At 43.0% G+C, this 21,358-nt stretch overlaps 2 protein-coding genes across 2 annotated transcripts in view; both read right to left on the bottom strand.

The window, feature by feature from the left end:
* Positions 1-11,460, bottom strand: part of rab11fip4a (RAB11 family interacting protein 4 (class II) a) — a 51,117-nt gene extending 39,657 nt beyond the window's left edge. The window contains exons 1-3 of the mRNA XM_034221648.1: positions 11,163-11,460; positions 6,351-6,438; positions 5,824-5,912 (exon numbers count right to left, since the gene is read on the bottom strand). Coding sequence (XP_034077539.1) covers positions 5,824-5,912; positions 6,351-6,438; positions 11,163-11,312 — 327 coding nt within the window. The 5' untranslated portion in view covers positions 11,313-11,460. The remainder of the gene's footprint in view (positions 1-5,823; positions 5,913-6,350; positions 6,439-11,162) is intronic.
* Positions 11,461-12,280: 820 nt separating this feature from the next.
* On the bottom strand, positions 12,281-19,227 carry coil (coilin p80). The gene is made up of 7 exons (XM_034221637.1): positions 18,689-19,227; positions 16,725-17,829; positions 15,946-16,044; positions 14,325-14,372; positions 14,180-14,249; positions 13,485-13,573; positions 12,281-12,702 (listed from the first exon to the last, which is right to left on the bottom strand). The coding sequence occupies exons 1-7, from the start codon at positions 18,937-18,939 to the stop codon at positions 12,655-12,657; spliced, it is 1,710 nt and encodes a 569-aa protein (XP_034077528.1). The 5' UTR covers positions 18,940-19,227; the 3' UTR covers positions 12,281-12,654.
* Positions 19,228-21,358: the final 2,131 nt, after the last annotated feature.

Below are 21,358 nucleotides of genomic sequence, written 5' to 3'. Positions count from 1 at the left end.
ATAAATGATAACAAATAAAAAAATACTGCGCGGCAAAAAAGTAATATCAAACAAAAGGAACATTGTAAATAATAATATTTAATAGGTATGTATGACATTGAATACTTAGTAATAATGCTAGATTATTATTGCAGTTGTTAAATGTTTGAAACATGGTTTAATTTGTATAAAAAATATAGTTATATATTTAAAACAATCTCTGATGACAATCATGTTTTTCCCGACATGTTTCTAAAACTGTTCCTGCAAAAACATGTCACCAGCAGTTCCCTTGATTTCCATTTTTGAAGAAGTACAAAAACATACATTATAATTATTATTTTGAACTTGTATTTGTCTGTGTTAAAAGAAGATGTGACTTATATCTCATAACATATCAAAATTGTTTGTATCAATAAGTCAACATCCGGACATACTGTACTTAATGTTAGGAAAAATCTCACTCGTCACCGGCTTGATCTTCAATATCAGGATACTGATATGTATTTATTATCCTTGCAAGAGTGGAAGTAGTCATCACATACAGAGGTTGCATGGGACAAATAGTTCCCAGAGTAGTGTCCTTGACATGCTTATATACAGGGGTGCACATAACTTCTATATATCGTATAAGGCTTCGCCCTCTAAGGCTATCGCTATTGGGTAATCCCACTGCGCATGCGCAGCACTGACAGACTTAATCCACGCGTGACGTGGATTAAGTCTGGACGAGCGGACGCTCGCGCTGCTGCTCGCGCGCTCTCAGAGTATTACTCAGAGTGGCTGTGCGCAGTGTTCGAAATGGGGGGGAGCTTGGCTCCCCTAAAGAGGGGGGAGCTCCCCTGAAGGCCGACTTTGAGATAAATAGGGGGAGCCCAAAAAAATCGTGCATATTTTTGTCACACAGATTAGAAATGTTGAGTTTCTGTAAATGTAAAAGTTCATTACAGTTTCTATATTTGTGAATATTTCTGGGTGTTGCCATCTGTACGTGGCGGCGCTGGATTCTTCACGCTACTTACGTCGCTATGGTTACGGTGGCGATGCCGACGGCGTATTTGAAATGTTCGTATTGATATTTTTTTAACTCTGGCTTTGTAATAAAAAATATGGCGAAACGAAAACAGCCAAGCCTCGCAACTTTTGGATTCACAAGCAAAGAAGCCTAAAAATTACAACGTGAACCAAACAACTTTTAGTTGGCCGGCTGTAAGCGGCGTTAGGGTCAAGTTTGACAGCTCCACACCAAGGGAAAGGCCTGCCGATGCGGAGGATGAAGAGGCTTCAACAACGGCCACAGCCGCCGGCGCCACCTGCACCTGCAACCTGACGATGCCCATGACCTGTCTTTTAACTGGATACAGAAAAAATGGAGTGAGTGGAATGAAAGGTATCCATGGCTTTTCATAACAAATAAAAAATGTGGATGTGAGATTTACAAAGAGGCAACAAGTATATTGATCTCCCTGCCGCTCACAGAAAAATCCACCGGAGTGCACCTTTAAAAAAAAGATATAGGGCTCCCCCAAAAGCAAATGGGTAATTCGAACACTGGCGGTGCGTGTGTTCGATGGACAGATGGATGATAATAAGCAGCAAGGCTCACCGGTTAAGCCGGCTGCCCCTAAACCTGTCGGTTAGTAGGCAGCATGGCTCGCTGCATAAACCGGCTGTCTTTAAAACCTATTGGTTTTTAGGCAGCTAGGATTTGTTCCTGTCCCAGACGTATCTCCTACACACGGTCGTAATGAGCCCACAAGTGCCATTATTACAGTGTGGACAGCACTGCACGCACCTCCGCTCATCTCTCAGGGGTGTTGAGCGTGAACGCACCTCAATGTCCGGTTTACGAGCCTTCTCCTAAACGGCGACATAATAAGAGCCTGTGTGAAATGCAGCGTGTGGAGAGCTCTGGTGTGGCTCGTCACCATGACAACCACAGCACATCCAGAGCAGGTTCGTGCGCTATCAGATTATTACTCAGAGTGGCGGCGCGTGTGTCTGATGGACAGATGTATGAGCAGGCGGATGGGTAGAGGGTAGTCTACACTCTGCAGTTTGCCTCTCCCCCCGCAGTTCAACGGGATACAGGAAACAAACCTGTCATCCCAGGAACAGTGTCTCGCGCTCCTTTCAGAGCTGCAGGAACTCTTGTTAAAAAAAGGCTTTTTCATGGATTCCTCAAGGGGAAGAAAATCAGGGGTTTTTACTCCAGCTATTTTCTGGTCCCGATAGGGACGGGGCGGGGGGAATGAGACCCATCCTCGATCTGTCAGTGTCCAACAAGGAAATGGCCTTTTCCCATGCTGATGATCAAACAGGTGCTGGAGTGTGTTCACCAGGGAGACTGGTTTACTTCCATAGACCTGAAGGATGCATACTTCCACGTAACCATCATCCCGAAACACAGCAAATTCCTGCGTTTCTCATTCCTGGCTCCACGCACTTTTTCAAAGTGTGTGGGGATTGCTCTGGAGCCGCTACACAGAATGGGGATGAGTGTTATTTTACCTGGACGACCGGCTGTGGCTGGCTCGCTCCAGGGAGGAAGTCACTTTACAGATGGTACAGCTCGTATCTCATCTGTCAAGCCTGGGTTTAATTTATAAACGGGAAGAATAGCAGTCCTCTTCCCTCCCAGATTATCATTTATCTGGGAGTGGAATAAAACTCAGCCACCATGAGAGCGCGGCTCTCACGGCAGAGAGTGGAGAAACTGACAGCACTCCTCCGACGCGTCACACCCAAGCCCCCAGGAAGTGCGCCGGACTCAGATGAAAATATTCGTGCTGGCCAAACGGCGGTACTACACTTCCGTTTGGTTGCCAGGCCCGGAAACACTTTTTCCCATTGACTTACATGGAGAAAGAGTGGTCTGTAAATCATTGGATAATATTTTTTAAACTAAATAAACTACCCAGTATGAACACTTGTATAGCCCTTATTAAAAACATTCGTTCCTCAAGTTGTAAAAATGTGCTAATAACATTATTCTGAGAGTTATTTCCCTCTGCATTATGAATGCGCATCTAACCCACGGGACCGCGCCGCCCGGCACGTTCATGTTACGTGTCCCGACCAATCAGAGCACACTGTGCTCACAGGGAGGGTGGGGCTGGAGCTATTGGAGCTACAACGAGCCGTTAAAGGCAGAGAGTGAAATTCAGTGAATACACGTAGTTTACAGAGATGCTGTTTGAGAAACCAATGTGAGTTGCGTTTATCTTTACCCATGGATGCACAATAAGAACGGATCCATATCGTCTTACTGCCACCCCACGGAGCTGTAATAATGGATATATTGCACATGTTTGCTGTAATTCATTATCATACTACATGGGCAGTATGATTAAATCTTGCACCGTAAATATTGTAATAAATAAAGTTAATATTACTTATAAGTATATATATATATATATATACAGTGCAATCATTCTTTCATGCTAAATGAAGCTCTGTTGGATATCACTAGATCCTGTTACAGCGTAATATAAGTACATAACGATTGATGTCACATTAGCATAATTACTAGCTAGCCGCTAGCTGCTAACTGCCGCCTCGTTATATCAAATCCATCATAATAACAAATCATTACCATGCTGTCATGAACGTGCGGTGCTGTTACGTGTAAGCAAATTGACGTGCTTGATGTGAACGAGCATTTTGGTTAAAGTTGCGCATGCGCTATGCGCACACATACGGGTACTTCTCAGGCATGCCGGGTAATCTGTGACGTTTCGCTCTCTCAAAAGTTGGGCCATGTTATCATCATGCGCCAATGAGCAGCTCTCATAGGAATGAATGAGGCCCCGCCTCCCACGCTGTATCCAGTTCTTATTATACATCCATGGTCACACCCCGCAGGATTGTGACAGCCCTCTCCGTGATGCAGCTGTTAGGCATGATGTCAGCTGGTCACGTGGTGATCCCCCTGGGTCTCCTTCACATGAGGAGACTCCAGGGGTGGTTTATTTGCCTGCACATCGACCCCGTGCGCCAGTAGAGACGCATGGTGCAACAAAGCGGCGGCTGCCTACATCAGTCACCAGGGAGGTGTACGATCAGCGCAGCTGCTGAACACAGCCAGGCGGCTGCTGTGCTGGGCTCAAACACACGTACTCTCTATCAGAGCAGTGTATATTCCCGGCGAGTTGAACAGAGGGGCAGTCCTCATGTCCAGAGGAGGTCCTCGCTAAGGGGACTGGAGCCTCCACCCTCAACTGGTCTCCCAGGTGTGGACGCGTTTGCACACAGACCTTGGCCCAGGGTGTTATTATATGCTTTCCCACCAGTCCCTCTGATCCCTCGGTTCCTGGACCGAGTGCAGGAGGAGACTGACAGCGGTCTTAATAGCCCCGGAGGGCACAGGAGCACCTGGTTTCCATGCCTACAGCGGATGCTGTCAGGGAGACCGTGGGAAATTCCGTGGCGCAGGGTGGCTCTCCCAGGTGGAGGGAGCGATCAGCGGTCACCCAGGGTTAGGCCAACGTTTGTGGGCATGGCCCCTGAACGGGAACACTTAGAGGGGCTTGGCCTCTCTCAAGATGTTGTCAGTACCATTCAGGGATCAAGGGCCGCGTCCACCAGAACATCCTACACAGCCAAATGGACAGCGTTCCAGCATTGGTGTGTAGGGAAAAGCCTGGACCCTGTTACGTGCCCCCTGCCTCACGTGCTGTCGTTCTTCCAGCTGTTGCTGGACAGGAATTTGGCTTATAGCACGGTCAAAACATATGCTGCTGCCATTTCATCTTGCCACATAGGTTTTGGTGTCAGCGCGGTGTTTAGTCACCCTCTGACAAAACGTTTTCTACGAGGAGTACAGAGACTCAGACCTGTGTCACGCGCTTTGGCGCCTCAATGGGATTTGGCTTTGGTGTTACGCGCACTGAATAAAGCTCCATTTGAACCCTTAGATCAGGTTCCCCTGAAGTTTTTGTCAGCCAAAGTAGCTCTGCTCTTGGCTCTGACATCAGCTAAAAGGGTGAGGGTTTTGTCTGCTCTCTCTGTGGCTCCGTCATGTCTCCAGATCCAAGGAGATGGCAGCTCAGCTGTTTTGCGCCCTAAACCGGCTTTTTGAGAGCGCTCAATAGGGCAGCCTCTGCACAACGCCTGTCACACGGGCTGTGTGAGGTGACAGTCACAAGATGGAGAATACTGGTCCAAAGCAGTATTCAATGTTTAGTTCAGATTAGCTAAGGCCCACGTAAGCAATAAACATGACAGTCATATGTCTATCTCCATAGAGGCTGAATCATCATGTTAATCGTTGTCACATAGCTATCATATGCCTAGAACATTGTGTCCTGACGCTCTTCTAGGTAATCATACATCATGTTACGTACACAGTTACAGTTGGGCCTTTTTTATCATGTGCTACTCTGATATTGCAAGAGTACATTCAGTATTTTCCCAATACTTACTTTTTAAGTTAAACTTAACCCATACAGTCACAAGTTTGATTATCTCTTCAGGTTGACATGCCAAAGGTGTAGTATTTGTATTTGTATGGTTATTATTGCTTAAGTATAATCTTTTCTTTTATGGCCCGGTACAGAAACACTGTTTACAGTTTCTGCCATTAATACAACTTCCATTGAAAACAAGACCTGTAGAGCTGTGATTTTGTATTATTGGATGTACTCCTCATCAAACATGAGTGAATGAGGTGCCACACAGTGACAGGAGGAGAAGACTAGTGCTGCTTCATCTCCGTGCACGGTGAGGAAAAGTCATCCCCTCTACTCCAACTATGAAGGTGATCACTGACTCAGATTTGAGGATGCTAATGCTAAAATGTATGTTTTCAGTAAGTAAAAAAAGGCTCAAGGTTCCACCATGTACCTGGTAAATGTAACCGTTGTCAGTGACAGACGGCTGGGTGGAGGCCACACTGCGAGGGCCCACAGCCATCTTCAGGATCCCCTCACAACCTGCAAAAAGGGAGGAAGAACTCCACCTCAATACAGCACAATAATCCTTTTATCGTTTGGTTTTTCCATTTCAAAATCAAATGAAAAAAATGTAAGAGATTTATTTTCTTGAATATTTGTGACTTATAATCTTAGAGAATTGTATTTGTTTCAATTTTTCTGTTTAGGATTTAAAACAGAAAACACAAAAAGAAGAAAACAAAAGAAAAGAAGGAACGATTTGCAGATTAATACATCACTTCAGGAAGGCTATCAACATGTTATGGAATAGTTTAACATTTTGAGGACTACTGCAACTGCAGTAAGCTTAACACAACGCTTGGAAACAGAAGGAAAATAGCTAGCTTGGCTCATCCTAATGCAGATCAAATGCAGTAGTGAGCTGATTCTCCACTCTACCTCTTTGGTACGTCATTTACATCTGTCTGCATGTCTTACCTTTAATGGCGAGCACTCCGTGGCAAAAGTCTTTGAAGTTGATCTTCCCATGAGCGTTAGGATCCAGGTACCTAGTTAACTTCTTCACCTGAAACAGACACGAGAGATTTTTACAACACAGTACTGCACCCTGGATCCTCAGACCGTCTGCATCAGGCATTAGTTCTGTTGAAGAGTATAACCCTCTTTAATCACCACAATGGCTGTGAATTTAAGATATGCTAGTGACCTGGCTTTATGTCATAAATGTGTGCTGATTAGCCGCTACATCATTTTTTGTTATTTTGAAAAAGAAAAGATCATTTTTGGTAAAGATTTCTATTAGGTCAGTGTCCAATAAGTATAAGTGACCAAAACTTACCTAAGCGTCCTCGGGTTTATGAAAGGCGCTATATATGTATATATATATATATATATGTAAGTTATTATTATTATCACCTACCTGGATACAATGCATGCTAAGCTAACATGGTGATTACAGTTCACATTATACGGGCCACATTAGTTTGCCAACATTGTGATTGTCAGTATAATGTAACAACAACAGATTCCAACCAATCCATGTTGGACTCTGCAGGAAAGCTAGCTAACATTAGCTGTTAGCAGCAGGTAAACAGAACAAGTACACACACAACATTTAAATGAAATGGGTTCTATGTGCTTTTATAATTATAGCATTTTTACCCTAGTGGAATAGGGGGATTTGAAAGGGATCGGTGTTCAATGTCTCAAATGTAGCCTCTGCATGCTATTAGGAGCAGTGTGCAGCTATTAGATATACCTCACAGGAAGCCTTGATATGAAATATATATAAGATGAATAAGCCCTAGTGTGCTTGCAGTAAAGGAACAGCAGTGTGGTATTAAGATGTTATTTCATACGCTGACTGCAGAGAATTAATCACCATAGAAACGGGTGTTTTACAAACGACACAAATGTAAATACTTGACTGCTGCACCGTCTCATAGGCTGCTTCATTACTTAATAACCGACCAATCCGCTCAGAGACTCCTCGCCAGGCTCTCATCGCCATGGTGACAAAGAACACAGAGATGAGAGGCGATGTGAGGGAGGGAGATGGAGGAAAAGCTACCTCTTAGTACGACAGAGTTATTTTTAGTAGTGTGTTCATGGTGCTCAGCCGCCATGACAGCTTAAAGGAGAATCTCCTCTCATTCTTCTGAAACACTCACAGGCGCATCTCACCTGCACCCTCCTACAATACTGATTCACATTGATTTCAAGATCATGTTTTACACAGCTGTCTTCAAACCATATGGTGTGACTAAATACAGTATAACAAATTAGGCCTCATCTGAAGCCTATATTTGAAACAAATTAACCAACTAAATTAAAAACAAAAACAAATTAGAGACCCCCATGGTTCATCACTGCAGATGTATATATGTAATGTTCATTTACTTCTTAAACTGGAAACATGGCTGATTATAATATGTGGCAAAAATGTATGAATAGACAGGTGTGTAGGTACTTTTATTTGTGTGTGTTTGTATTGCTATGTGTGTGTATATAAATATATGTATTTAAGGGTACATAAGTGATTGACATAAGGACTTGTATATGTATATGAGGTGTTGGTAAAGTATCATTTATAAATTATTGTATCTTTTTATTTATATTCAAAACTGAAAAATGTATAGGCCGCGAAAATATCTGCCATCCTGTCCATCCAAAAAAATAAGAATTCAAAATAAGCTTTTACATTTATGATGACAATATCACAAATATATGTTGTTAGCTGCTTTTAAAAGTATGATTTATGAAATATATAATTTAGAACTATATACTTTTAATAGACTAAAGACATCTTTGATTGCAGTTAAGAAGGCCACATTATTTGCCTCCGCATTTATCACAGTAGATAAGGTTTGAGTTATGTTTCGATTTGATTCTAGAAAGTTAACTGGACTTAATTGTTTATTAAATAATTGTTTCAGTGAAACGAAACAGCATCTCAGTGAGTGCATTTTTGTAGGAAAGGTTATTGGACATTGATCCTCTTACCTCAGGTGGCTTAGGAAGAGTCAAAGTCTAGGATTTGCCACTTCACATATTTTTAAGATTTAATTAAAATTCTTCTGGGCAGCCACCGGTTTGAATTTTTCAGCAGGGTGTGAAAAAAACTGCTATGAATAAGTATACATTGGGAAAGCTTTATTAAGCGTTTATGTGTAAATGCAGTTGCCCATTTGGAGCGTATTGAAAGCTGTTGAGGATTCAATGCCCAATGTTTAATATGGGCTAAAACATTTCAATGTTGGCAGAAAGATCAAACTGCCAGAGCTCATGTAAACAACAGGCTTTTGAAATGTGGCAACTTGACATGACAAAAAGGTATCTAAAACTTTGCATTATACTTTTAAACTCCTCTTAACCATAGACCAACTTTTGTATTTTGTAGAAGGAGGGGGGACATCTAGGGGGCAGAGTTCCCGTTAGCCGGTAATTACCGGACTACGACCGGTAAAATATGCTGAAGACCGGCAAATCTAAATCTCTCCGCTCAAAGTGTCCGTTCAAAATAATTTCCGTTTAGCGCAATACCGCATCAGTTGCGCAATTTGCACCATTTATGTGACAGACAAGAATAGTCAATTCTAATGTCTAACACTTAATGTGGAGAAAGAGATGTCCTGTATGGGTTGATTGTGCGTTGATCTGTTGGTAATGCCTCGGGGTTCCGGTGGGCATGTAAACAAATGCATAATGCTGCGCTATACTTTGTGGCCTCACCCGGTTGCATAGCGACACTTATTGTTTAGGTGTCTTTTAATAAGCAGGTAGTCATATCATTAGCTAGAACTAGCTGGATCTGATCGATATGGACATAAACGCGAGTCTAATCTGACGGGAGAGAGAGATCAGCTGCTGCTGACGAGTCGACACACAGCTCTGCATGATCAGCGGTGAGCGGACAAAACACACACTTCAGGTTAGAATATCACACGTAGCTATTTTAATGACCTCTCAAACTACCTGAACTAGTTATAGATATGTTTAGTTTTACTGTCGGGTCACTCATTACTGATCCGCGAGCTGCATGATACTGACGGGCTGTCAGGAGAGGGAGAGCGCTCCGTTTATTATTCCCGTGTTATTGTAAGTTACTGTTCACTTTTGAATAATGTAGTTAATCTACTATTATTAGTTTAATATTGAATCATATCAATTTGTTTTAAAGCTCAATAAATAACAAAGAGCTTTGACCGGCACTTTTCTCATTTTGTCCGGAAGATTTCAACTTTAACGGACATGTTGATATTCTACCGGGAACTCTGCTAGGGGAGGTAGCAGGTTTACATCATCTGCACGCTGGCAACCTGAAGATTAGAGATGCACTCAGTACTGTGTAAGATATTGAATACACTTTCCTTTGAATGGGGTCCTATCTTAATGTTTGAAGAATAGTAGATTGATTACCATTTCCATGCTCTACTACGTCTCAAGTTGTTGTGGTACTTTTTGGGATTTTGTAACACAGAATTGAAATCAGTTTAAATTATTTTTGATTGATATCAGATGGTCAAAAAGCTTTCACATTTGGAGACATTTTTCAGCAATCGGATAACTATTACTTCACTAATGGAAACTGAGTATAGCACCTATAGTGACTTGTGTTAAGTAACTAAGTACATTTACTCAAGTACTGCTATTAAGTACAATCTTGAGATACTTGTATTTTACTTGAGTATTTCCATTCGATTCTACTGTGTACTTCTACTCCACTACAAGTCAGAGGTAAATTGTTTACTTTTACTCCACTACATGTATTTAATACCTTTAGTTACTTCACAGATGTGGATGAATGATGTGAAATATAATCAAGTGTTACATCTTTAGTTCCACCTGGAGTAAATCCACCAGCTACCCTGCAGTATACAAAGTCATTCAAACTAGCTGCACCTTTACCAGCTTTGAGAACACTTTCATGATCAATCATTATAAAACATATCAATCTGCACAATCACTACTTTTACTTTTGGTACTTTTGATGCTAATACTTTTGTACATGACTTGTAACAGAGTATTCCTACACTCTGGTACTTTTACTTTACTGAAGTAAGATCTTAGTACTTCTTCCAGCTCTGCCTATACACTGAAAAAACGGAAACGTTGACTTTCATTAAATGTATTATGTCAACTGTATTAGGTTAGTTAAAAGCAATAATATAAAGTTATTTGATGTCCAGTTTAATATTAAAACGACATAGTCTATAGTTGGTTTAACACTGAACATGTAAAGAACATACAGTCAATAGTTAGCAACTGAACACACATGCAAAGCCCCTATAATCTCATACTAACATGTACATGTACACGTTATTATTCAGCTAACTATAGATAGGTAAGCACCTACTGAAGAGAAATGTAAAATGCCTATATTAGTCCTATATATCCAGCTAAATATTGAAAAGACATGTTAGGCATCTACAGTCTATAGTTAGCTTAACACTTAACATGTAAATAACATATCAGTCAATAGTTAGCAACTGAACACCCGTGAAAAGCACACACAGACTATATTTAGCTAAATAATGAACATGTAAAGCATGCAGTATAGTCTATAGCTAAACACTGAGCATGCAAGGAACATACAGTCAGTTAGCTACTGAATACATAGCCGAATAGCCTTCGAAACACTCGTGTTGGTGAAGCACAGGTCTGGAGATTATAATTAGCTAAATAAAAAACCCAAAGCACCTATAGTCTACGATTAGCTGAATACTGATATAAATATAAAGCACAAATGGTCTATATTTAGCGGAAACGTCCTGTCCTCCAGCCTCTCACCTCGTCTCCTTGGCCGAACTGCAGCCCGAGGTCCACCAGGTGCTCAACGCGGATGAATCCGTCCGCATCTTCGTCACAGACATCGAAAACCTCCTTGAGCCTCCGGAGAAACTGCAGGAGCTGCTCCTGGTCAGGAACATTTCCTTCCATCGCAGAGCTGCTTGGTATTATTTTTTTCCTGTTAAAGAATGTCTGTGACGGTCGCCATCATCACCGTCGTCTTCTCCTTCATCCCGTCCTCCACTCTCCTCCGCCGAACCGACTGCTGATGCTGCTGCCGTGACATAAGCAGCGGCGCGTGCTCAAGAAGCGCGAGAAGTGACGGAAAAAGCCGATGATAAACGACTGAGGCACGAGGCATTGCGTCACAAGCCGGCAGCTCATTAATAATCCAGGTGTGTTACCACTCTCCGAAATAAACAATATGCCCTTTCAGCTGTTTTCAAAGATGCAGTCGAGCCAAGTTCAACAAAAAAAGAGAATATAGTACATACAATGCAAGGAATGACATCAAAAATAATAATGGTTGGAACTGGAAGAATTCAAGATTATGATTTAAAGCAATGCATATAATTTCTGAAAATACATTCTTCTTGGTTGCATTCAGATGCAATAAAGCACAGCATGAAGCAACGCTCATATATTAGCAGCTAATACATGAGCAAAGTAGAAATATATGTGTCTGTAACCAACATTACTTAGTCAGTTGCAGACAGCAAACACATCTTTCATTTTTGAACATAATCACTATGTAAATGTGTATCCCACAATGCAATGCAAAAAAGAAATGGAGTTAGTACAAGCAACGAAAAAAATATTTTTGAAAACTGACCATGGTGGTGACACAGCTCCAGGTAGATCCTTATAAAAAACAACCAAAAAAAACATTGAGCTATGGTGTTTAGTTCGCTTGACCTAAAGTTGGATTGAATGCAGGCACCTTATCCTTTGCTGTTAATAAAATGGGAGAGTTGGGATTCAGCATGTGCCTTTGTTTCATATATTTGATGTAGTAAGTCTACATTTTAAATGACATAGGGAATCAATGTTTCATATAGCATTCCTGTCATTCTTTTCTTCTCCTAGAAGAAATGGCTTTTCATGAAAGGAAGCATTACTACATTGCAATAAGACCAAGGATTTTATTAGAAAAACGGTTTATACAAGACTGATATCAACACAATACTGTACAAAACATAAAACCATTATGTCTCTGTCCTGGAAGTCACTCGTTCCACCAACATATTAAAACACAATACTTCATATCTTACCCAGATTGAATACAAAACATATTCCACTTTTCAATACTTACACCTACACTAGCTTTTCTGTGCAAATAATGAGTTATTGAGGAGTACATCTAAGAGAATATAATCAACCTTTATCACATTCCTTAGCCGTCATGTACAATGCACAGAAGTGACTCTCCAGTTTAGGTCAAGCTGAAGGATCCTGAAATAAAAAATAAGTAGAGAAACAGCTTGATCCATTTTTAGATGATCAGCCTTGGTTCCAGCAGGGAGTCCCAGCGCTCTGTCACCTGTGGGAGGAGATGACGACGTTTTTCAACTACCAATATGCTTAGATATACAGTATGCTTATACGCATATGAATTATTCACCACTTTGAATGAGTAGATACTTGTTGCCATCAATGTGGCATTAGCTGCTTTCGACCAGCATTTGAGTAGAAATGAATAGGCCTGGTTAATGTTCTGTGAGGTTTATCATATATATGATGTGATCCAGTCCAGCCGCTTTGGGTCTCAGCACTACTGCTCACAACTTTATACTCGTCTTCACACACAAAACCCTTATCTGCTCTGAATTTAATATATGTATTACAGTTATAGTTGTATATTGTAGTAGTACAATGTGCACAATTTTATCTTTGCATAAATATTTGTTTTAATTCTTATTTTTTATTGAACATTTTTGACATTGTGTTTGTTAAAAAGGTCCCTTATTATATATGTATATATAAGATAAGATGTACTTTATTAATCCCCATTTGGGATTTTGTTGTTGTTGCAGCAGCATAAAACAAAACAAGGCATTGCATATAATAACAAATTATAAGAGTAGAAATAAAACAATTCTAAAATATAAACATCACAAAATAGAATAAAGCAGCATTAGAGAGTAAGACAAATATACAGATGGCCGTTAAGATAACAAATCTATAAACTGTCTGACAAATGAAAACACTATTGAAGTAAATATAATTGACAAACAGACATGAGATTGATTTCCCTCCTTCACCTCTCTTTCCCTTAAGGTTAAAGTATTCCTTTAACAATAGATCAGTAGTTGAATATGTTACCTGAGAGCCTCTGGACACGGCGTACTCCACGCTCTCAGAGCCATCTGCGTTCTGATACACAAGGTCAAACTTGCCCGGCTCTACAGGAGCTGAGGAAGAATGAACTCATTTTTAATCATAAACATGTAGTCATTTTGACATACTCTTGCTATTAAATCATATCAAATATGGTCATTTTGGGTTCAGTCCACCGTAGCTAACAACAAATATCTGTGACATGCACAACATGCACAAAGCAGCAAGAGCAGTCATTTCAGCCATGGTTGATAGACGTTGTTGGCCTTTACATTTATATATTCTATAAATGTATTGCATTCTATTTCAATGTAAATTACTGCTTTATTTTATTGCTATCTAACTATATTTGTATTACAGTGTTCTTAATATAGTTCACTATGTGTGTTCTTTTTTTGTATGCACCACGACACCTTGTCAAATTCCTCGTGCGTGTGAACCTACCTGGTAATAAACCTGATTCTCTTTACATAAAGATAAGCCCCGCCTTCTATCCGGAGCGTTTAGTTTGAGTGACAAGAGGAATACAAATCATATCGCGTTCAAACTTGTGCGAGTACTGCAATGCGATATTTTCTTTGCCACCAGTGTTTTGGAAGACAAACCTTTTTGAATGTTGACACTTTAAATTAGCCATTTTAGAATAAGATCAATGATGTAAGTGGTGCAAGGGTCCTTACCTTGATAGGTATAAAGAAGTTCCAGCTCGATCTGTTTGGTGGTTGGGTCAAAGCTCACAAGCTTTCCTTCCTAAAATGAGAAGCAACATGTGGGTCAGTAGTGTGGGGATTCCAGTATGATGAAGTCAGAGACAATCACACCTACCTTATACTCTGATACCTCCGGTGTGTAGTTCTCTGTTAGCTCTAGTAACTGTGAACACACACAAATGTTTATTGTAAATACATTAAAAACGAAAAATAGTGGTGAGCAATAAACAGCATTACACCTACTGGTAATTAGGGCTGCGAGTAACTATTATTTTCAACATGGATTAAAAGACACAGTGACATTCTGCTCTGCTTAGCTAGCCACCAACAAGCTAGCCATGGGCAAAGTTAGTGAGTCTAAGACCCTAGCCACACGGAGACGGGTAACGAAAACGAACCGAATTCGATATCAAAAAAGTCCGTGTCCGTCCACACGAGACCGCTCGACCCGCTGGAGACGCTGTAGTACATATGCCGGGCCTGTAAGTGGCGCTGTACTTCTGCCACAAAATACACCAAAAGCAGCGAAGAAGACTTCACGAGCATGCATGGTTGCCATGGTTGCCATGGTTGCCATGGTTGCCCTTCTGTTTATTCTCTGCGGTGGATTTAGCAGCAGAGGAGGGGAGAGAGGCAGGGGCCAGAGCTCTGGCCCTTTTCTCCCTCCCCGAGGCAAGCGTGTGCTCCTACTGTAAATCTCCCTGGTAATCCACCAGCAGATGAAAATCACCCACCTCTCCGTCTCTTCCAAGGGACGAGGGAACCGTGCAGCAAAGTTTCAATTAGATTTGTTTTCGCCGGTCAACATGTCCGTTAAAGTTTAAATCTTCCGGACAAAATTAGAAAAGTGCCGGTCAAAGGTCTTCTTTGTTATTTATTGAGCTTTAAAACAAACGAATAACGACTCTATATAATAATAATATACGGAGTCTCTCTTTTCCTCCCCCTCTCCTGACAGCCCATCAGTATTTATGTTATTAGGAAATGATGGTATAGGACGTACACATGGAGCCGTTTGCCCCCCAGAGCGTTGCGTCCGCAGATCTACCCACCCGTTATCGTTATCGTTTCCCTGTCGGCCTCGTGTGGCCGAACCGTCTATATTGCGGCTTTCACACCAGCGCTTTTCCCTTTCTAGCTCCGAGCGGGAGCTTTTCTGGTTCAGCTCCGGTTTCCCTTTTCTGCTCCCGCTCTGTTCACACCGCCCAGAGCCCGACTGGTGCTGCCGCTGCTGCGTCATGACGTCATCGTTTACGTGCCTGCTTCATAAAATCCAAACCGCGCGGAAATCCCTCACATCGACAACAACAACAATGGCCGGTTGTATTGAAGCGCTGTTCGCTTTGGTTATCCTCTTACGAAACGAAATGGAAGGCATCGGACGACTTTACAAGGGACGACTTTACTTGGAATTTTACAAACATCACATGCGAAATGCAAGACTTCTTTGTGGTCTTCAGCATCTACTTCAACCCGCCTCGACGTAAGAGAGACGTAAGCGACGCCGCCTCTTAGCTCCGAAGCTCTTGCCTCTAGACCGACAATTTTTTGGAGCTGGAAGTGAACCGGATTCCGGAGCTAAGAGGCGGCGCCTCTGCGGTGTGAACAGGAAAAACCGGTACTTTTCAGGCTCCAGCTCCGAGCCGGAGCTGAAAACGCGTTGGTGTGAAAGGGGCAAGAGATATAGAACTGTAGCGGATACGACCCGTTTCGTCTCCGTGTGGCTAGGGCATTACCTTGAAGGCGATCTTCTGCCCTGGCTGGGGGGGGGCGGCCAGCAGAGGCAAGGTGCTGTAGTCCCGTTTGGGGGCAGCTTGTGCTCCGTTTGCTCCGTTCTACAACAAGGGATGAACAAAGTATTGTTGAATGGTGCAATCGTTTTTTGAACTTGTTTCTCGTTAGATGTAAACAATTAGGTTATCTCTCGGACTAGTGTCAGTTTCTTTATTTGTTGTTACTTTCTTTTAAGTAAATGTTTTCAAGTTCTGTACTTTAAGTAAAATAAATGGAGGTACTCGTACTTTACTGTAGAGAAATGTTGTACTTTTTCCTCAACTACTTTTATTTAACAGATTTAGTTACTTTTCCGATTTAGATTATGAATACAAAATATAAATCAACTAACACATTATTATATTTTATTATAGGTTAAGCTAGCCAGGAGTGCATCACATAATTCAAATGAACCACACTTTTTCCAAGTGAAACATTGAAGTTATGAACACATTAATAGTTATAACACAATCATTTAAAATATATTATATATGCTTATTTGTGCATCTTCATGAAGAGTACTTTTACTTTTGGTACTTAAAGTATATTTTTATGCTAATACTTCTACTTATGTACAATTTTTACTACAGGACTTTTACTTATAGCTGAGTATTTTTACACTGTAGTATTGTTACTTTTACCTAAGTAAGTAATCTAAGTACTTCCATCACTGTCCTATTTAAAGATGACCTAAGCAGGAACTGAATTCCTACTGAATCACAGACATTAATGAGAGACACACCTGGAGGACCACTGACAGGTTGGTCAGTGAGTCAGTGTGGCAGGACGGCTCTCTGGCTCCGTTGTAACTGGACCCTCTGAAGCCTCTTGGTCCTCCACCCCTGCCCTGCTCTACAGGACTCCCCCGCCCGATGTGTCCCCTGCCCTGCTCTACAGGACTCCCCCGCCCGATGTGTCCCCTGCCCTGCTCTACAGGACTCCCCCGCCCGATGTGTCCCCTGCCGCGGCCTCTCCAGGGCGACATGCCGCCCCCACCGAAGCCTGGCTGCGGCCCCGGCTGGCGGATCACCAGCTTGATCTCATCATCACTGTCTGAGTCAGAAGACGCTGCGTTGTCATGGTGATTTTGCACCGCCACCTGCTTCTGTGCACCGTTGGTGGCCAGCTGGGGCTTGGAGTCTTTACTTATTGCTCCTTTGGGGGCTGTGGAGGTTAAATAAGTTGTTTTGGGCAGGCTTTTCACAGCGGGGGCCTCATCAGAGGAGGAGCACTCGGAAGAGGATGAAGGAGGAGGGCGTGGTTTAGTCTGGGGGGGTTTGGTGGTTGGAGGTGCCTTGGAAGCAGTAGGAGTGGAGGAGGGTGCTTTGGGGGTGGGTGTTTTGGGTGTGGGTGTTTTGGGTGTGGGTGTTTTGGGTGTGGGTGTTTTGGGTGTGGGTGTTTTGGGTGTGGGTTTTATGGCGGCTGGTTTTTTGGCAGCTTCATCGTCCTCGCTGCTGCTGCTGGAGTCTGAAGAGGAGACCTTCTTTGGTTTTGTCGCTAGGGGCTTCTTGCTGCTTTTAGCTGGCTTCTCTACACTAGCTGGGGTTTTGGGGGGAGAATCAGCTGCTTTGGGGGTTTCCTCTGCCTTCTTTTTATTCTTCTTCTTCTTCTTCTTGTGTTTTATTTCTGACTTCCCATTCTTCTCCTCTCCTGAAGCCTGCTTGGTATCGGTCTCCACGCTCTCCTCACACTTTTTTTTCCTCTTTTTTTTCTTCCGATCCACACACACTGCCTTTTCTTCTGGACAATCCTCCTCTGTGGGTCTCTGTCTCTTTTTGCAGTTTTCACTTGCTGCATCCGGACTGCTGCTGTCGCCGTTAAAATGAGCCAGAGAGTCCACCTTCACCCTGGAAAATCAAAAATCAAGTCTTTCAAGGAGGAGACAAACATAGTAAAATACACATTTATATCTTTAGAGTTTATGACTTTCTTGACCATTCTTCCTGGATCAAGCACAGTGAGATAGGGATTTGAGAGGGGAACCAGTAAGTAGCCATAAAAAGGTCGGAATAATAAAGGACTGGGATATAGTTTTAAAATGATTTTTAAAAAACTGCCACCCCCCCCAGCATTAGAGAACAGTACCATTGGTACAGTATTACTACTATAATAGTAGTATATTACTACACTGATAGTACTATACAGTATGTATTAAAGTACTGTGCGTGCAGTGTTATGGGTACAATACTATAGGTAGCCTATATTACTATGGGTACAGTGCTATGGGTACAGTGCTATGGGTACAGTCCTATTGGTACAATAATATGAGTAGCCTACAGTAGTATTGGTTCACAACCAGAAGTACAGCATTACGGGTACAGTCCTATTGGTACAATACTGTACTGTTCTATGAGTATCCTACAGTATTAGGCACAGTATTATGAGTAGTCTACAGTACTATGGGTATAGCAGTATGGGTAGAGTAATATAGGTACAGTACTTTGGGTTAAATACTTGGAGTACAATACTGAGTAGCTTACACTACAGTACTTCTTCTTATCGTGTCCACAAGGCAGTCAGTTACAGGGCTTGGTTAGATGTGACTACAGTACTATGGGTACAGCATTATGGGTCGAGTACTATGGGTAAAGTACTATGGGTACATTGCTGTGTGGATACAGTACTATGGCTACAGCATTATGTGAACAGAACTATAAGTGCAATGTTATGTGTAGTACAGTATTATTGACAGAAGAGCACGCGCACCTGAGGCTGTCGTCATCGCGCACAACACAAACGCTCTCGGTGTGCGGCAAGTAGCAGTCCTGGAGGAAGAGCTGCAGGACGCTGCTGCGGCTGAACCCGAACTTCTCCCGGATCAGGCTCTCCAGGTCCGCCACCACCCGGCAGGTGTTCAGGTCCGCGAGCAGCCAGCACATGCGGCATCCCGCCACAGCCGGTGGCGGGTAGTCGAAGTGGAGGCGCACGCGGATAAAGTTTTTACCGTGAGCAGCCATGAGCACGAGAGGACCAAAACACTGCTCTGTTCCGCCGGAAATAGTCACGGTATTTCTAACCGGGAGTTTCAGAACAAGAGTGTTAAATAATGTAGATACGTCTTTCACATTTATTTCTTTGTTACTGTTTCAAATTCACCAAACAGAGAGTGAAAAAAGAGCCAAAAGTTAATTATCTTTTAGAAAATAATCTGTCAAATATTAAATTGTATTAAAGTGTCGTGAAATATGAATAGAATGGATATAGCTACACCCAATATGTTACACATACATTCACTATAAAGTATTATTTATCATATCAATTCAACTGTTATCTTCAAATCAGGGTGTTTCTCAATGTCGAGGAAGGCTGCTCCCGAAGCTGCGGCTCGCCTCGAAAGTAGACGACGACTTCTTCTTCTTCTTCTTCTTCTTCTTCTTCTTCTTCTTCTTCTTCTTCTTCTTCTTCTTCTTCTTCTTCTTCTTCTTCTTCTTCTTCTTCTTCTTCTTCTTCTTCTTCTTCTTCTTCTTCTTTCGGTTTTTGGCGGATTGCAAACAACTTTAAGGTGCATACCGCCACCTACTGTACAAGAGTGTGTATCACCATATCATCCTATCACCACTTGTGGAATTATACCACTGTATTTACGTTGTTTTAAATTCTTCCAATCAATCCTGTTTCACTCAAATACTTAAGAATGGCCTTCCTGGTAGATCTCACCCCCTCACCTTCTGTTCCCAGTGTCCCCATCAGGCTCCACTCCCTTCCTGGTAGATCTCACCCCCTCACCTTCTGTTCCCAGTGTCTCCATCAGGCTCCACTCCCTTCCTGGTAGCTCTCACCCCCTCACCTTCTGTTCCCAGTGTCCCCATCAGGCTCCACTCCCTTCCTGGTAGCTCTCACCCCCTCACCTTCTGTTCCCAGTGTCCCCATCAGGCTCCACTCCCTTCCTGGTAGCTCTTACCCCCTCACCTTCTGTTCCCAGTGTCCCCATCAGGCTCCACTCCCTTCCTGGTAGATCTCACCCCCCTCACCTTCTGTTCCCAGTGTCCCCATCAGGCTCCACTCCCTTCCTGGTAGCTCTCACCCCCTCACCTTCTGTTCCCAGTGTCCCCATCAGGCTCCACTCCCTTCCTGGTAGCTCTTACCCCTCACCTTCTGTTCCCAGTGTCCCCATCAGGCTCCACTCCCTTCCTGGTAGATCTCACCCCCTCACCTTCTGTTCCCAGTGTCCCCATCAGGCTCCACTCCCTTCCTGGTAGCTCTCACCCCCCTCACCTTCTGTTCCCAGTGTCCCCATCAGGCTTCACTCCCTTCCTGGTAGCTCTTACCCCTCACCTTCTGTTTCCAGTGTCCCCATCAGGCTCTACTCCCTTCCTGGTAGCTCTTACCCCTCACCTTCTGTTCCCAGTGTCTCCATCAGGCTCTACTCCCTTCCTGGTAGCTCTTACCCCTCACCTTCTGTTACCAGTGTCCCCATCAGGCTCTACTCCCTTCCTGGTAGCTCTTACCCCTCACCTTCTGTTTCCAGTGTCCCCATCAGGCTCCACTCCCTTCCTGGTAGCTCTTACCCCTCACCTTCTGTTTCCAGTGTCCCCATCAGGCTCCACTCCCTTCCTGGTAGCTCTCACCCCCTCACCTTCTGTTCCCAGTGTCCCCATCAGGCTCCACTCCCTTCCTGGTAGCTCTTACCCCTCACCTTCTGTTTCCAGTGTCCCCATCAGGCTCTACTCCCTTCCTGGTAGCTCTTACCCCTCACCTTCTGTTCCGGGTGTCCCCATCAGGCCAGCGGCGCCGGATTCATTTAAGAAGTGGGGGGGGGGGGGGGGGCAAAAAGTGCGTGTGTATGTGACATAGCCTACTTGCCAACCCTCCCGATTTTCGCTGGAGACTCCCGTTTTCCTCCCGGGGTCATATTTATCCCGCATTTCTCCCGATTTCTGACTAAATCTGATTTGTTTCATTCTAACATTACGCACCAAATGTTACTGTTTCCACTCGGACTTCAATACAGCTACACCATTGTTTGGTTTCCATGGTAACGTGTCTCTTTAGTAGCGCGAGAAAATGAAAATGAGAGGGTCTTCAGGAGGAAGATAGTCAGAGAAAACAGAACAAGAATGGACAACTCAACCCTCTGCTCACTCCTTTCCTGTACATTAAACTATACAGACCAGCCCACACATATGACAGCGCAGTTGCTCATTCCATCTCTTCTTTTTTCCTGCTACGCTCTTGTTTGACAAGCTGAATGTTGACTGGTGTTTGACTGAAGTAAGCTCTGTGAAAAGTTCCAGTTATTAACTCGGTATTTACAAAGCTGTCATCTCCACATTTGGAGAAAATTACAAGCCGTTTGACAGCATCACATCTGCATATTTCACAGAAGGCTCGTTTAGTGGTTTTGCAAATAATTAACCACTCTCTGTTTTTGTACCA

The sequence above is a fragment of the Gymnodraco acuticeps genome, unplaced genomic scaffold (assembly GCF_902827175.1).
Source record: "Gymnodraco acuticeps unplaced genomic scaffold, fGymAcu1.1, whole genome shotgun sequence".
NCBI classification, from domain to species: Eukaryota; Metazoa; Chordata; class Actinopteri; order Perciformes; family Bathydraconidae; genus Gymnodraco; species Gymnodraco acuticeps.
Note: the sequence above shows the minus strand (reverse complement) of the source record. Positions and strands in the feature narration are given on the sequence as shown.

What these genes read in the sequence shown, in the direction of transcription:
- coil (XM_034221637.1), bottom strand. Translation starts at nt 18,939, where the DNA reads ATGGCTGCTCACGGTAAAAACTTTATCCGCGTGCGCCTCCACTTCGAC. An exon ending in GGCAGAAGATCGCCTTCAAG is followed by an intron (nt 14,373 to 15,945) that starts GTAATGCCCTAG and finishes GTGTGTTCACAG; the next exon opens with TTACTAGAGCTAACAGAGAA. An exon ending in CCGTGTCCAGAGGCTCTCAG is followed by an intron (nt 12,703 to 13,484) that starts GTAACATATTCA and finishes CTCCTCCCACAG; the next exon opens with GTGACAGAGCGCTGGGACTC.